This window comes from Acartia tonsa, chromosome 10 (genome assembly GCF_053477335.1).
Source record: "Acartia tonsa isolate MP-2025a chromosome 10, ASM5347733v1, whole genome shotgun sequence".
NCBI lineage: Eukaryota > Metazoa > Arthropoda > Copepoda > Calanoida > Acartiidae > Acartia > Acartia tonsa.
The window spans coordinates 30,977,218-30,995,094 of record NC_137269.1 but is presented as its reverse complement, the minus strand read 5'-3'; the positions used below and the strand labels follow the sequence as shown (position 1 = coordinate 30,995,094).

Genomic DNA, 17,877 nt, shown 5'->3' with positions numbered 1-17,877 from the left:
GAACTTTAATAAAAAATGTATGAGTAAAAAGTAAAAAAGAAAATAATAAAGGTTATAAAGTTCTAAATGATAATTTATATTAAAGGCAGAGCTGTTCCAATTTTTATTCCATGCTTCTAGTAAATTCACAATCATTTAATTGTTAGCCATCAGATTTTTGAATGAGCAATTTTTATTAACATAAATAAAAAGATATTTTTTATGACAATCTTATTAGTCATTATTCTTTTATTTTAAATAATTAGTAATTGTGAAGAAAATGATATTTTATTTAGTGGGTCCATTAACTGTAACTCTGCTCTGCCAGAATGGTATACTCGAGTAGCTTACTTCAGGTCAATATCTTTTGATGAAATTTATGATACTAATAAAATTATTTGGATGGTTTCATAAAAAGTACTTCGACTTTTTTAAAATTGTAAATTAGGGGGAAGGGATAGTTTTTGGTTTAATGTTTATTTCTTTATCAGGTTTGGTTAGGTTTTATAGGGTTCTTGGTAGTCCTACAAGGATAGAGTCCCCCACTCGGGTTAGGCATATGAAAAAAACTTCCATATTTTAATTTATTTTTGAAAAAGTGCTCAAGAGACAGTTTGTGTGAAAGCACAATTACTTGAAACAATCTTAATTACTAAATGTATTAGAAGCTTTCTTATTTCATGGCATGTTATGATCAAGAGTTCTAATATATGGGATAATCATATTCAAATAGTAACTATGAAGAATTTTGGTTTGAAAGTGTCATGAATTTAGTACCAACAATGCCACATTTCAAATTTGTTTTTAGGGATTGGATCCAGTGTATAGTAAAGAATGCCCAGGGAAATAAACTTTCACAGGTAAGGAAAATTAAAGGAACCCTGCAAGAAATACACCACTTTAACTGCTGAGAGACTGCCACCTGTAGACCCAATACCCAAAATTTGAAGCCTCTAGCTTCAATAACAAAAAAGTTACAGACATTTCAAAATGTTGTTTTTGAACAATGAAAATTTTGAAAGATTTTCAATGCTTATGATAGAAATTTCAATATTAAATGTCATCTAGAAGCAAAATTAAAAGTTTTTTTGTCAGAAACTTAGGCTGACATCCTAAGTTTCTGCCAATATAAGCTTATAATTCTCTTTCTATGTGACTTATTTTAATAATGAAATTTTTATTATTAGCAATTAAAAACTTTAAAAATTTTCTTTGTACTAAAAATATCATTTTGAAATGTCTATAATTTTTTTATTATTGAAGCTGGAGGCTTCAAATTTTGGGTATTGGGTCTACATGTGGCAGTCTTCCAGTAGTTAAAGCGGTATATTTCTTGCAGGGTTCCTTTAATAAAAGGTGAGGTTAACACAGTTATTAAATTTATTTGAATACAAAATTAATTGTTTTATCTGTTTGCAGAAAGATATAGAAGGCAGATGTAAAAGATTTGTGAGACCTTTGAATGGATCAAAGAGTAACTACTGCACAAATAATTAAATGATATCAATAGTAATTCAATCAATCACACATTCTATATTTCACATTAGTGATTGTTATTTCTTGCATTGTATTATAAACAGCTTTCCGCGGATATAAAATGCTCAATTATGATGCTGTGAGTATTGGTGCAAAAAATATGACGTAACAAAAAAAATTAGCCAATGACAGGCCGTTATTGACCAATGGCGGCAATGGTAGTGGACTTTCATTGGCTAATTTTTTTGGTTACGTCATATTTTTTGCACCAATACTCACAGCATCCTCAATTATAAGATGAAAACCAGTTTTTTTAGTTCTGAGAGGCCAAAGCATGGACTAAAAACTGGTTTTAATATTATGATCGCACATTTTTATATTTGTAGAAATTGGATATAATAATGGTAGACATAATTTTTTGTATGGATGCGAACTGCTTGTAATGTAAAACTATTTTAATGAATTATATAAACTACTAGCGGCTTTGCCCCTAGCCTCCAGGGGATTTTTTCTGAAGGTTCAGGGGAGAATTTTAAAAATTTTGTTTACATTATTTTTAGATATTTTCTGTGTTTTATAACATTTTATAACTCTTTATATCACTTTATATCTCTTTATAACATTTTATAACTTTTTATAACTATTTACATTGATTTATATTATTTAAAACCTTTGAATTTTTCTTTTTTTAAATATCTTTGCTATTAGCATTTTTGGGGCTTCGCCCCTACAGGAGAAGGAAGTTTACATTAAAATTAGATAAAAATATAAAAAAAAATTTTGGGGGGGATTTATATTTTTTGGGGGGTTGGGGGTGTCCCACGCCCCAAGAAAATAGCTTATAACCACCACAGGACCAATAGGTACCTACCCTGAAGAGTAGAATCCAATCGGTTCAGTGGTTACCGAGATCTTAAGCTTCAGATGGATGGACAGACGGACAGACGGACGGACGGACGGACGGACGGACAGGCATCATTCTACTTTGTATTATAGATAACAAAGTATAGGTTTTTAATTATAAAGTTGTATCGTCTATTCAGGGACTAGGGAATGTAATTCAGACAAACAATTCTAAAGGAAAATTTCCCCACATCCCTTTTCCCTTATTTCTCCCCTTCTTATCAACTTTCCTTCAGCTACATAAAAATTTTACGCCAACTCTATGCAAACAAAACATTTAATTTTTGGTAATTTCAAATGGAATTAATTGGCTGAATCACAGCCCATGCGTCTGATATTATGTTTTTTTTCACCTTGTATACAATTCTTAATTCAGTCCACCCAATCTGCTTTGTTATATCAATCATTTAATTTGCTATTTGGATGTATTTACAGTATTAATTGGTAAGATTCAGTTTCTTTTCATTTTGAAATAAAAACTATGACAAAGGGATTTGTTGGATTTTAAAAAACAAAATAACAGTGTGTTTTTAAATAATACATATATTTAATATTAAAATATGGCTTTTCTAACAGATATATTTCTTATTTTCAGATATTAAAATGATACTCATCAAAAGTAATATTTGGTCTTTTAATGGCATGCTTGTACTTATTTTGATACAAGATACACATCAAGTTCCAATTTCCCCTGGTAATAATTGTTTTAAACTGTTTAAACCTATTTTTGAAAGGTATATCAAAAATATACTCTGACACCTGTAGAATCATACTGGAAAGCCATAAATGAGAACAATTGCCCACATCGATTTTTATTAGGATTTTAAAGTTTATTTTTTACTATGGATTAAATAAATTTTACTGAATCATGATGTTTCTTTCCTTTGTGGGTAAAATACTCAGCTTTTAGAGTGTCTTGCTTCATAAATATTGTATGCTAGTATTCAGTAAAAGTTAGGTCTTTTGATTTTATCTATCAAAACTAATTTAAAATTAATTCTTTACAATATATCAATGAATTAACATAAAAATGTTTTATGTCTATTATACATTTAAATACATAAAAGTCGGCTGTAGAGGACTAAATTTTATAAAATGATTATAAATGTTTAGGCAATGCAACAAATTTATCTTTATCACATTTACAAATATGATATAAAATAAGATTATTTAAACTTATTTTTAAAAATATTTTTAAAAAGTATCTTTAATGTTTATAGTTTTCATTCTTTTCATTTTAATTAAATAAAAGTTATTTTATTATATTGGAAATAAGTCACTTTGTGAAAACACTATATTTAAAACTTAAAGATGTCTAGCTTTGTCATTGGTAAATGCTGAATCCTCATAGTTTTTATGTTAATTCAAAGATATATCCTACATCTTTCACTTTTAATGAATAATTATAAATATAAAATCAAAAGAGCTATTTTTTACTATCATTATCTTTTTATCATATTATGAAGAAAAATGCTTTGTAAGCAAGAATTTTACCCGAAAAGAAAAGACAGTTCACAATTCAGTAGAATTTACTTAATCCATAGTAAAAAAACTTTAAAATCCTAATAAAAATCGATGTGGGCTATTATTCTCATTTTTAGTTCTGCAGTTGCATATTTCATCTTAGATATTTGAGTTATTTTTACAAATCTTCAATTCTTAAGAAACTCTATTCTCAAGAAATACAATTGTTGAAAAATAATAATCTAATTATGTTTCATTTTAGGAGAAAATAATGCAGATTTGTAAGTATTGCATGAATTTTTATTAATTTAACTTTGCAAATAAAATTGAATTCATACAAAAAAACAATGTCTCTCAATTTATAATAGACCACAATAAAGTTTTTTTTTCATTTAAGAATGGTAACAGGTTGTGTGTCTGTGTGTACTGTAGGATCTTACTAACCTCTGAAACAATATGGTTTTCCTTTACAATTTAGCTTCTTATAAGCTCCTAAGGTTTTTAACTAATTTTGGAGAAGGTACAACCATCCTCCAAAGAGATTTAAACTCCACCCCCAAAAAATTATTTTTACTTTAAACTTTAAATTAAAATTCGGGGATCCCCCATCCCCCAACAATAAAATAACCTTCCCCCTTCTCAAGTGCCCCTACAGGCCTTTAGGAGTGTAACTGCTAGTTACATATATTTTAATGATTCTTTTAAAGTGATATTCAACCTGATGAGTGTGCTCTTCCTGGAGTGTTAGGTTTTGTTGGAGAAACTAGATTTCTTGAGGTAAGAGAGTCATCTGTTATGTGATTCCAAACTGTCTTGACAGAGGGTAAAGCTTTTTGAAAAACTGTCATGTGTAATTATAGAAATTTAGTATATAGTAATTTAAGAGTACCTCTATCATTAGTTATCTTAGAAAAAAAACTTATATGTGTGAATTTTTCCTCTCTTAATTGTCTTTCACCTGGATTATTTTTGGCAGTCTAGCCAATGAGTGGGTTTGATTTGCATTTAATTTTCTGCGGGAATAGAACCTGCCATCCTTTTGTTGTATATATATTAGAACTTATTATGATTCTTCCACTTAAATTCCTCAACTTTGATTATCCGAGGTCTGTTCACAACTGTTCAAATGCGTTGATTTACAGAGGTACTTTTTACATTTTGAATTTAAAAGTTATTGATACTCAATTTTTTTCTTTACTTATAAACACAAAAGAAATCAAATTTATTTGTTCTTTATATTTGATGAAATTTAAGATAGAGTGGTTTAATTTAATTCAATTTAGATTATATTATTTCTATAATTAATATCTTTCTTGTTATGTGTAATGAAATGATTGCTTTATGAGACGCTTCGCTCCTCTAAATATATTGTAGCGAGGCGACTGAATAATGTGTAAATTTCTTTGTAAGCATTAACTTATTTTGTCTCTAATTAGATATAGTTAAAATATTTTTATTATGTTATTCATTCATATTTTTTTGTTTAGTGCCATTATTTTATATTTTTCGACTTTTCTCAAATAAAGTAATTATGTGAACAGGCTCATAGTTAATCTTTTGAAAATAGGTATCGGTTATTCTCGTTGTAGTCGTGTTGCTGATCAAGAGTGGATCTTGACACAAACTGTGTTTTTTTAAATTTCATACTCATAATAAGACATGTATACATTTTTTTTAGATAAAACAAAACAAAATCAATAAGATAGTATATTAATCAGTACTGTTTAGTTTGTTCATAATTACAGACAAAAAATTTAACAACATTAAAACTAATGTGATTATTAAATGGTTAAAATGAATTTGTTACATAAAAACATGATGGATAACTAATGATGATAATAAATACTTGAATTCCATAGCTTTAGTTTTATTAACCGAGTAATCACAACCTGGTGTAATGTAAACTATATTTTCTACTAGATTGAAAAATAATATGCTAAATTGTGTTTTAGGACTGTCCTTCACTGAACAGATATAAAATTCCTATACCAAGTCGGGCAAGTATATAATTTTGATAATTAACATTTAACAAAATCAAATCAATGATGATTTAGTTTTAAAAATATCAAGAAAACAGTAGTTATGCTTTAACTTGTTTTATAGTCCTATGGAAGTGTTCCTCGTATTTGTTGTGCAACGGAACCAGTTAGTTCTAAGGTTAGTTTAGAAGAAGAAAAAGGAATCAATCTATAAATAATCTATAACTCTTATTATTTAGCCTCCTGATTATGCTGATTATGGTGATTATGACTATGATTATGATTATGGTTATCTGCTAGATTTTACAGTTTCTAAAGTTAGCTATGTGTGTAACATTAACAAACCTAACTATGAATGTGTTCCTCTAAATAGGTGAATCTTCTTAAATTAACATAACAAAACCAACCAAGCAAAAAATAATTGTTCTTTTATTCATTTTAGAAAAATCATTTGTTCAAACAAAAATATTAAATGATGTATTATTTAGTTGTGGAAATGTGTCATCCCCTGAAACAAATAATTTCTGTGGTTTTCAGCAAGATCAGGTATTTTCACATAGAATTAAAGCAAAACCCCTATTTTCCTAAAAAGAAGGACTTAATTATTTTGTCATATTCCCAAGTTAAATATTTAAAAACACCCTGCATATAACTTAAAAGAAACAAATCCACTTTGGGCATTCTTTTTCTTGAAACAATAATATATTTACAGGAATCCTTTAGGTAAGTAAGATTTAAGAGCCATGCAGGAATTAAAAAAAAATATCCGGGGTTTAAAGACATGCTTGTGGCAAAAGTTAAAGTTAATTATTATTTTTATATCATGATTATAAAATGCTGCAATAGATTCATAATCACATTACTAAATTTACATGCATTAAGTCATTGCAAGTAAAGTCTTCCTTGAATCCCTTATATTTCTTCTTGATCAATAAATGAAAGCAAAATATGCTCTTAGTTATATTTCATGTTATGTTTATTTAATAATGTGTTGTCATTAGATTAAAGTTTGTTGTCAAACAGATCAAATTAAAGTGAATCCCTTACCAAGTCTCCGTGAACCTAGGTAAATGTTTTTAGCATCATTCTAATTATTACTTTTGATATAATCTATAATACAAAGTAGAACGATGTCTGTCTGTTTGTCTGTTTGTCTGTCTGTTTGTTTGTTTGTAGCGAAGGATCTTGATAACCGCTGAACCGATCGGGTTTTCCTTTACAGGGTAGCTTCTCAAAGGTCCCGGGAAGGTTTATAACTATTTTCTTGGGGGGTGGGACACCCCCAACCCCCCTAAAAATGAAAAATACCCCCCCCCCCCCAAAAAAAAAAAAGATTTCATTGTTTTTTCTTTTTAAAACTAAAATAATATAGTGGGGTCGACTACCTCCCCCCCCAAAAAAAAGTTTTAAAAATTTTTTTAAATTTTTCTTTTAAATCTAAAATACGAAAAATTGGTTTGATCAAACCTTTTGGGGCAAAGCCCCTAGAGGCTAGGGGCAAAGCCGCTAGTTTACCATAAAGTTTTTACTTTAAGATTCAAAAAGTCTGGGAAGCCTTATTCCTGCCAGGATAAAACACCATTCTGTGAAACTTGGGCAGCTGAAGGAGCATGTGATCTTGATAGAAAGTTTGGAACAGAGTGAGATATAGTTTAATATTGAATTTGTGTACTAATAATAAGTCTTTTTTCATATTAGCTCAAGAACTCTGCAATTTAAACTAGAAAAAACAATATTTTTTGTGCTACTGTGGAAATGTCTTAAGAATAAAAACTCTTCCAGTATGGCTTGAACATGATTAATAATTGCTGAATTAGAACCAGTTCTTGTATTATATTATTGACAATAATAATACATTTAGAATTAATTGCTACAAACACAAGAAATAATCTTTTATAATTGGTTGGACAAATTGATTTTACAACCCCCTTACTAGACATGGAACATTCTCTTCATCATAACTGATGTTACAAAACTGTCTTGTTCAGATTGTTTAAGAATTTTGAAGTTAACAGCCTTGATATGTTTACCTTCATGATGCTGACCTGCCAGGAGTCATGTGGTTGGTGTGGTGCTAAGGTACAAATTATTAGAGGGACATTTTATCATATAATCAATACCAGTAAATTGGAAAAATAAAGTTTTCAGATACTAAATATTCTATGGTTCAGGAATGTGTGGATGAGTTGAGTGGATGTGAAAGTTTTGCTCGTCAAGGGTTTTGTGATAAAGATACTTTATTTATGTCACATACTTGCAGGTCAGTATTGTGATAGTTATTTATTTATGGCATAGTATTATAAACAGCTTACCACTGATATAAAATGTACAATTGTAAGATTAAAACCAGTTTTTCTAGCTCTGAGATGCCAAAGGCATGGTCTTTAAATTTAGTTTTAATCTTATGATTCTACATTTTTATATCTGTGAAAACAGGATAAAATATGCTAAACATAATTTGTCAATATGAGGGAGAACTGGTTTTAATCCTCTGAATATTATTCAGTTTGGAAACAATACTAAAAAATATAAGTCTATTCGCAATTAAAAATAATACTTTAAAATCCAAATAGGGAAAGTTGTGGACAGTGTGGGTTTTTGAGTTCTGAAAATACTGAGGTACAGAAGAGTAGTAAATCAAATTCTTATACAAATATGGAAGATTCATCATTTGATTGTGGCAGGTATATTTCAAAATATAATCATGAAATGCAAATTGATTATAATCATAAACATGATTAACCCATTTATACCATATAGGTACAAAGCTCTTGATGAACTAAAACAAACTGAAATAAGGGTTACACAGGATGAATTTCCAGAAAAAACAGCATTAAATGATGATGGAGAATGGTATGAAAATTTTGTTATCAAGTAATGGAAATTAAGCAAAGTTTTATCATAAATTGTTAAATGTATGCAAATGAATTTGTAAAAGTGAGTGATCAAATTCTTTAAAACAAGAGTAGAACACTAATATTCGCTACATTTAAGGGAGTGTGAACATAAAAATTTCTCATCTGATTATAAAATCTTAACATTTACTAAGCACATTTCACTACACTGATCAACCAAAAATGTCCTATTCACAAAAATATCCAGAAATAATGCCTTGATTTTATGGTATTTTGAGAGGGAAAAAGGAAAAAACAAGGAAAATCTGAACGTTTTTGTTTCTTATAATGTTTGTAGGGATATTTAACTTGTCATATATAGTTGAAACAATTTACTTACTGTTAAGGATTTATTTTATGCTATAAAATTGCCAATTCGTTTTTTTATAACGTAGTAATTAGGTAATAAAGACATATTTTAAATTCGTATTATTGACAAAAAAATAACTCACTGTCTACAAAGGGTTGAATCTCATAGGTTATATAAAATAATAATATCCTTTTTTATTGTGTTGAACAATAAATAACCCACTTTGGAGAATTAGTTTACACTTTTATCAGACTGTTTATAAAGAAATATTGCGTCTTTATTATTTACAAATTTGTAATTAAAGGTGGGCGAGAGATGGGCCATTTAAAGTTAATTGGATATTAATAAAAAACCTGTTTCTGGCTTTGTTATTGTATTTGGTTTTCAATAAAAAAATATTGCTTATTTTATCAATTTCTAAGTAACTATACATTGGATTAAAGCAAGGATTATGTTAAAAGTCAGCTTAACTGTTAGGAAAAATCTAGAACTATGTGAAAAAGTTTAATTTTAGCTATAATGGGAGAAAAAAGCAATTTAATGCACATTTTATATAATACGGAAAATTTCTTCCTTTCCCCGTACCTTATAAAAATCGTCGGAAAAAGCCGTTTTTTAAGCAAACAAAAGCGCGTTTTGCTCTATTTGTGAGATATTATGAATGAGATAATGTTAAGATTTGATATTAAGATGAGAAAAATTTAAGTTCACAGTCCCTTTAAAGTATTTTTGAATGGGGGGTCAAAAATATACTTTGCCACATTTAGAATAAGACTGCAGGGCCTAAATTTAAATTAAGCCCCCAAGTTAGTTTTTTTGGGGATTTTAAAAATCATTTTTTATAGTGGATTGGGTAATTTTTACCCCAGCTGATCGATTATTTATTTTGTGGTTAAATTGTCGCTTATGGAAGAATTTTAATAATTCACTTTATATGCATAGCATACAAAAACAATGTACTCTGTTAGATGCAAATAATATTTTTTCTGAAAAAATGAATTCAATAGAGAAAATTAACATAATGAAAAAAAGTTTAATGGCCAATTATAGTTATAATAATATGACTAATCATAAGACCATATGAATTAATTGTTTCCGTTTTTTCTCTACCAATTTTTTCTCTATATTTTTACATTAAGGAAAATACAATAAATTGGGGGAAAAAGTGTACAAAGTTATTTAACTAGAAACCATATAAAATGGTGCAGATATGCGTAATGAAAATTCTCGTATTTTTTAAACCCCCAAATTTTTTACAGGGAAAAGACAATAAAATTATTCAATGAAGAAATTGTCCAAAATTCCTTTTATTTACCCGTCCAGGTTGTTTCGTTAACCAATGTATTTTACTTTCATAAATATTTTTTATTTGTTATACCCAATCAAGGGCATAGTAGAGCGTACAAATGAAAAGAAAGGAAGAAAAAAGCAATTAAAATTAAAAATGCTTCTGCTGTTGTAAAAATTACCCAATCTACTATAAAAAATATTTTTTTAAATCCCCAAAAAAACTAACTTGGGGGCCTAATTAAAATTTGGGCCCTGCAGTCTTGTTCTAAATGTGGCAAAGTATATTTTTGACCCCTCATTCAAAAATACTTTAAAAACAGTTTAACAAGAAAATTTATTTTTAAAATTAAAGATTCCTGAATATCATTCGCCAAATTCTCGTCAAATGCTCTGTTTAGTAAAACTGACAAAAATTTACTTTTAACATATTATAGCAAAGTTATAGTAGACTTTATTTGATATTAGATGCATTACCTGTAGTTTAAGCAACAAGCAACGTATTAGCCCCCCCCTCCTAGCCCTCAGGGGGCATAAAAATCCTAAAAATTGACCTAACCTTAGTTTTTAAAGAAACAACTTAATGAACCATACATACAGCTTAGCTTTTATGGATATAAACTAACTTTTTATTTAGGAGTCATCTCCTGCTCTCCCCCCACTCTCTTTATCATTTCTTAACTGTTTCAGTACTTTGGACCGAATATCTCGGTACTTAGGCCTACGTGGCCGTCTACGAGATCTTAAGTGCATGAAGCACAATCAACCTCACTACTTCCAATGAATAAGGCACTGATGCAGTTACAAATAGTGTATTTACACTATGAAACGTTAGGGTCTAAAAAAGAAATAACAAAATTAATACAAAATGTTAAAAATGTTTCAACTTAAACTGCATAAAACAATGCAAAAACATAATAGAAACTGATAAATTTCAAACAGAATCATTTTAAAAATATATAAAATTATTCGTAGGTAAAAATAAGTCAATGATTTGGTCTATTTTAATGATAAAATAAAGAAATCAATTTGCTATATCTTAAACCAAAAAAATCACTTTAATCTTCAAAATTCAAAGGTTAAAAAGAAAGAATACTCACCAGTCTTATTCATATCAAGCCAGGAAGTATTAGAGGTAAAATCATAGCACAGCTAACCATGCATTTTATTACAAAACATGATTTTTTGTCACACAAAACGTGCTGAGCCCTTGGTATAAACAATACAAAGGAAGAAAGCGCTTGGGGGCGCATACATATGGCTATGCCTCGCTTTGTTGCTTAGATTTCAAATTCAAACTACAACAGTTGTCTTCTGCTCATATTTTTTAGTAAGGTTTAGGTAAAATTAGGTAGGAGTTTGATCCCGCAAGGAACACACTATAAAAGTACCAAGACATTAACTTTATTAAAATCTGAATCTTTTTAAAGTGATGGAGATAATACAGCAAATAGTGATCAGAATAATGAAAGGTAAAGTAATGAAAAATAAAAAAAAAATCTTTTTGAAAAGAATTTATTGAGACAAGCAAATGCAAAAATTTAAAATGTATAATTTTTTTAAGAAACCTTGAAGATGATGGAAATGATGACATTGATGATACATCCCTAGGGAACACTGATAGTAATGCTAGAATTAATTGTGGTCTGATAATCATCAATGATAGGTAAATATAATAGTATAGGTTTTTATTGTATAGGTTACGTACCAATTTTTTGTAATGAAATAGATTTAATAATTTAAATAAATGAGCAACTTTACAGGTGGATGTTGAGTGCTGGTCACTGTTATGCTCAATTTCAGCCTAATGCCGGTATAAGGGTGTCACAAGTTAGAGCCTATCTTCCAGATTATAAGGTTTATTATACATTTGTTATAGGGTGTTGAAAAAATCAATTGTTTATACCTAAAAACCATAAATCCTATGTTTTTGGACCACCGGTTTTAAAATCTATGCACCAAATGCTTATGTATTCGCAACAACATAAAAATATTGAATATTAAATCAAGCTTTTTACCAAATCTTTATGAAGAATTCAGCAGAGTGTATCTGAAGATTAATGAATTTGTAACATGTTAGGTCATAATGTACTTATGATAATAAAAATTTGGACTGCCACTCTAGTAATCAACCTGTGTTAAATGAATTTAATTAATACGATATTGTGCAATTGAATTCATTAACATCCTGTAGAGTTAATAAAAGTATATTTTAGTTGATACTAAGTAAGTTAATGTTTAGGAGTTTATTCTGCAAAAGCGGGTTTTTGTACATCCTGGTTATGAATACCCTAAACTTTATAATGATATTGCACTGATTGAGCTGGGTAGAAGAATAATCTTTGACTTTGATGGTAATTATTTCATTTAATTCTAAAACTTTTTAAATCAAGGACAATTAAAAGTAACAGGTATAGTCCTTTCCACGACATCCCTCCATAAGGGCCGATTCTTCGTATTTTTCACAGTAGCTTTTCTTCTATTTCTAGCTCCTGTGGGGGCTCTAACCCTGCGGGCCAATTACCTAACCCTGTGGGGCAATCATCTAACACAATATAACCTAACCTAACCTAAAATAACCTATAAAAATTCATTTTAAAAATACGACTAATCGCCCCTTATGGAGGGATGTCGTGGAAAGGACTATACCCAAAGTAACTAATTATCAAATATTTGTTAGTTTTTGGAGACACACCAACTTGTTTGAGTTCTACTAGTTCTGATTTTGATGAAAAAATAGCTGCTATAACAGTAAGTCATAATCAGGGACTGCTATTCAGCCAATTAATTCCAATTGAAATTGCTGCAAAATTTGATATTTTGTTGGGGTAAAGTTGGCGTATAACTTTTTTTTCATGTAACTGAAGGGGAGTGGGTAAGAAGAGGAGAAATAGCAAAGGGGGTTGTGGGGAAATTTTCACTTAGAATTGTTTGTCAGAATCACTTTCCCTTTTTCCTGGTCATAACATTTGTGTACAGGTTTTATATATTGATTACTTACAACACTAAAATAAAGCAATAAGAAAATATACATCCTATACAAAATCATACTTGAACAAATATGATTGAATTGTGTTAATTCTTAAAAGTAATCTACTTTAACAAACAAAACTGTTTATAAACTAAACAATTTTTTTCAAATATGAGACCATCCTTAGAAAAAAAATACTTTTGAATAACTAATTAAATTTATTAATTCTTGTAGAATTGAATTTGAACTAAGTAAGAAAATTTATTACGCTAAATTATTAGACCCATTATACTTTAGGGATTTGGATTAACCGAGGAAGGAACATCTGGAAAGCTTGGAACTGCTAACGTCACCCTTACAAACTATCAAACATGCAATCAAGATCTCAACAGTTATGTTCAAAATAGAACTGTAAGTTTTAAATACTTAAAATAGAAATCTGTGTTTTTTAATAGTTATTTCTTTTATCATATTATAAACCGCTTTCCGCGGTTATAGAATGTACAATTATAAGATTAAAACCAGTTTTTTTAACCCCAAGGTGCCGAAGGCACGGGCTAAAAAACTGGTTTTAATCTTATGATCGTACATTTTTATATTCGTAGAAAGCTGGATATAATACGATGCTAGACATAGTTTTTTTGTATGGATGAGAACCAGTTCCTATCCACTGGATTCGAATAAATACAAGAATAGTTATTTCTCGTATCGTATTATAAACGGCTTTCCGCGGATATAGAATGTCAATTATAAGATTAAAACTAGTTTTTTTAGCCCCGAGGTGCCGAAGGCAACGGCTAAAAAAACTAGTTTTAATCTTATGATTGTACATTTCTATATTCGTAGAAAACTGGATATAATACGATGCTAGACATAGTTTTTTCGTATTGATGAGAACCGGTTCCTATCCACCGGATTCGAATGAATACGAGAATAGTTATTTCTCGCATCAAATTATAAACGGCTTTCCGCGGATATAGAATGTACAATTATAAAATTAAAACTAGTTTTTTTAGCCCCGTGATGCCAAAGGCACCGGCTAAAAAAACTGGTTTTAATCTTATGATAGTACATTTCTATATTCGTAGAAAACTGGATATAATACGTTGCTAGACATAGTTTTTTTTGTATGGATGAGAACCGGTTCCTATCCACCGGATTCGAATGAATTCGAGAAAAAATATTAAAGTTATGTCTATATTAAGCATTTAGATAAGGTATGCAAAACAGAGGAAATATATTGTTTAATCTATTTATTTTAATATATGCTATAGAATAAGAGAGAACAATTTTGTGCTGCCATGCCTTATGGAATCTTGGATCAGAATATCTGTGGCAGAGGATCCCCTCTGTGCAGTTTGGTAAGTAATAGTTATTTCTCCCATCATATTTTAAACAGTTTTCCGTGGATATAAAAGATTAATAAGATTATAAGATTAACCAGTATTTATATTTGTATAAAACTGGATATAATACGATGCCAGAAATAATTTTTTCATATAAATGAGAACCGGTTCTAATCAACCAGATATTATTAGGTTTTGAATGAACACAAGAAATGATATTACACTTGCTACACCCTTAGGAGCCTTAGGGACACTATAAGAAGAGCTTATCTCCAGTCCATTCTACACGTCAGGAATGAAATCTACTAGTGGCATTCTGTAATAAATATGCTCTGCTCCTGATTAGGATAATCTATATAAAAATACAAAAGAAAACAAGTCTTTAATTGATAATATAATTGATATTTTTTACTCATAAGTTTCCCTCTTTATTTTTTAAATTCTTATTCAGGGGAGTGTTGTATACCCTGGATCCTGTAAAGGTGATAGTGGAGGTCCAGTAGAAGTTGAGGTTGTATCATTATCTAACATAGTTTTGGTTTCTATTTAAAAGATTTTTTATGAATAAGAAATTAGCTAAGGTATTTTCTAATGATTAATGACTTTATAATAGGATAATGGAAAACGGACCCTTGTTGCCATAATAAGGTAAATAGTTTTTAGTATGACTGAAACCGATTAGTTCTTTCCTTAGCCATAATGATAAATCATTTATAGCAACATATTTTAACAAAAATTAGGAATGAGAATTTCTTCATTTAAGACAATTCAAAAGACATTTTTATTCATTTATGACAAACTTATAAGTCAACAGTATTATTATGTAATTCTTTAATATTTAAATTGTTAGTAATTATAAAGAAAAAGGTATTTTATTTAGTGGGACCATTGACTGTAACTCTCCTCTGCCAGAATGGTATACTAGAGTAGCTTACTTCAGGTCAATATCTTTTGATCAAATTTATGATTCTAATAAAGTTATTTGGACAATTTCATAAAAAGTAATTCCTATTTTAGGGATTGGATCCAGTGTATAATAAAGAATGCCCAGGGAAATAAACTTTCAAAGGTAAGGAAAATTAATAAAAGGTCAGGTAACACAAAGTTATTAAATTTATTTAAATATAAAATTAATTGTTTTATCTGTTTGCAGAAAGATATAGAAGACAGATGTGAAAGATTTGTGAGACCTTTGAATGGATCAAAGAGTAACTACTGCCCAAATAATTAAATGATATCAATAATAATTCAATCAATCAAACATTTTATATTTCACATTTGTAATTGTTATTTCTTGCATTGTATTATAAACAGCTTTCCGCGGATATAAAATGCACAATAAGCTAGGTAACTTCCATGACAGACTCAAAGAAGCAACTGTCATTTCGATCTTCAAAAAAGGCGACAAAACTTCACCAGACAACTACAGACCAATACATCTAATTAACTCACTCTCTAAAGTTGTTGAGAAAGTAGTTGCATACCAACTGAGACGTTATCTTGAATCAAACAAAATACTAAACAAAAATCAATTTGGCTTCAGAGCCAAACATAACACAACACATGCAATGTTAAGCATGATTAGCACCCTGGAATACTTCAAAAAGAATAACAAGAAAACATTAGCAATCTTCATTGATCTCTCCAAGGCCTTCGACTCAGTACAAATACCCATCTTACTAAAGAAACTTGAAAGCATTGGCATCAAAGGGAAGGAGCTAGTCTGGTTCACAAACTATCTCAAAAACCGCAAAATTAAATGTAAAGTGGGAAACTGCTACTCTGAATACACTCGTACAACAATAGGAGTGCCACAAGGTTCAATTCTTGGCCCCATCCTATTCATAATCTACATTAATGACTTGCCTAACCATTTAAAAGAATTTATCAGCCTTTTTGCAGATGACACACTAGTTGCCCCTTCCTACAACACTGAAGAGGAACTTGAATCTAAAGCAAACTTAACCCTTAAGGATCTAAAAAATTGGTTCAGTCTCAATAAACTAACCTTAAATGCCTCCAAAACAAGAATGATCACCTTCAACAAAAACAAAAACATAGACCTTAAAATAGATAACATAATCATTAAAAAAGTTCACAGCAACAACCCAACAAATGAGGTAAAATCATTTAACTTCCTCGGTTTCACCATTGATGAAAAGCTAGACTTCAAATCGCATTCAAAAACCGTAATTAACAAACTTAACTCAGCCAACCACATTCTCTGGAAACTTAAAAGAATATTGCCTTTAAGGCAAAAAATCTTAATATATAACGCCTTCTTCATTCCCAATTTAACGTATGGTTGCGCTATCTGGGCTAACAACAAAGATATTGTAGAGACCATCAGCAAACTGCAAAAAAAGGCCATCAGATCTATAAACGGAACAACATCTAAGAGACATAGTGAACCTTTACTAAAAAAACACAATCTACTCAAATTTAAAGACATAATTGAAATTAACAAATTATCTATAGCACATTCAATTGTTCATAACTACGCTCCAGCTGCACTTCAGGAACACATCCAAAAGGAAATGCCTCATGAAAGATTAAGACGAAACCTACTCAACATCAAAATTGATGGCTCAAATACAAAATCCATAACCAAATACATCATTCCCCAGTCCTGGAATAATCTCAACAGTGAAATAAAAGAAATTCCATCAATCTCTAAATTCAAAAAAGTAATAAAAAAATATGCTACAAAATTACTCCAATATTGAAATATGTAGTCTCAACACTTGCAACATCTGTAAATAATTAAGATGCATACAGACTCCACTATCTAAATCCAAATTGACTAATATCCAATCAAAAGCTCACCAAAATAAAAAAATCCGGTCAACTCTGGTCCATTTCTCTGCTCTACACCTTGCTCCCCTGTGCTCACTTGTTCGCTACACCCTTAAACTTATTATCATAACTGAGTTTAGTTGTAAAACCTCTACCAGTACTGACTGTACTAAAAGAGGTGTACTAATCTCTACTATCTTTGTACATTAACCTATTTCGTAACTTATTTTTATATTATTTTATAATAACTGTATTAACGATAGTAAAAATTTTGAAATACATACATACATACATACATAAGATTAATGAGTACTAACCTTATGTGAGTTAGTCTTGTTTATGTTGTTGTATCTATGCATAGGCATTACAGGCCCCAAATAGCTCATATAAAGTTAGCTTAATTAAGTTGTTGTTAGTAAACATATTTAACCTCATATAACCACCAATATTCAATAAAAGCTATTAAGCCAAG

The 17,877-nt window shown here is 29.5% G+C and overlaps 3 protein-coding genes across 5 annotated transcripts in view; 2 read left to right on the top strand and 1 right to left on the bottom strand.

The window, feature by feature from the left end:
- Positions 1–3,053, top strand: part of LOC145329878 (uncharacterized) — a 28,903-nt gene extending 25,850 nt beyond the window's left edge. The window contains exons 24-26 of the mRNA XM_080174326.1: positions 276–335; positions 788–839; positions 1,399–3,053. Of these exons, the coding sequence (XP_080030452.1) occupies positions 276–335; positions 788–839; positions 1,399–1,476 (190 nt within the window). The 3' untranslated portion in view covers positions 1,477–3,053. The remainder of the gene's footprint in view (positions 1–275; positions 336–787; positions 840–1,398) is intronic.
- The window catches only part of RpL4 (ribosomal protein L4), a 234,087-nt gene that overhangs the window by 147,920 nt on the left and 68,290 nt on the right, over positions 1–17,877 (bottom strand). The gene's annotated exons all lie outside the window — the stretch shown is intronic.
- LOC145329879 (uncharacterized) lies at positions 2,934–16,974 on the top strand. The gene is made up of 25 exons (XM_080174327.1): positions 2,934–3,052; positions 4,085–4,103; positions 4,530–4,599; positions 5,775–5,819; positions 5,926–5,979; positions 6,041–6,174; positions 6,290–6,347; positions 6,803–6,867; positions 7,337–7,441; positions 7,790–7,880; positions 7,973–8,061; positions 8,375–8,485; positions 8,562–8,654; positions 11,723–11,764; positions 11,857–11,958; positions 12,056–12,149; positions 12,535–12,646; positions 12,973–13,043; positions 13,561–13,674; positions 14,538–14,624; positions 15,061–15,120; positions 15,223–15,257; positions 15,490–15,549; positions 15,627–15,678; positions 15,763–16,974. Exons 1-25 carry the CDS (start codon positions 2,962–2,964, stop codon positions 15,838–15,840), a joined length of 1,932 nt encoding a protein of 643 aa, XP_080030453.1. The 5' UTR covers positions 2,934–2,961; the 3' UTR covers positions 15,841–16,974.

What these genes read in the sequence shown, in the direction of transcription:
- LOC145329879 (XM_080174327.1), top strand. Translation starts at nt 2,962, where the DNA reads ATGATACTCATCAAAAGTAATATTTGGTCTTTTAATGGCATGCTTGTA. An exon ending in GTGGTTTTCAGCAAGATCAG is followed by an intron (nt 6,348 to 6,802) that starts GTATTTTCACAT and finishes TGTTGTCATTAG; the next exon opens with ATTAAAGTTTGTTGTCAAAC. An exon ending in TCATCATTTGATTGTGGCAG is followed by an intron (nt 8,486 to 8,561) that starts GTATATTTCAAA and finishes TATACCATATAG; the next exon opens with GTACAAAGCTCTTGATGAAC.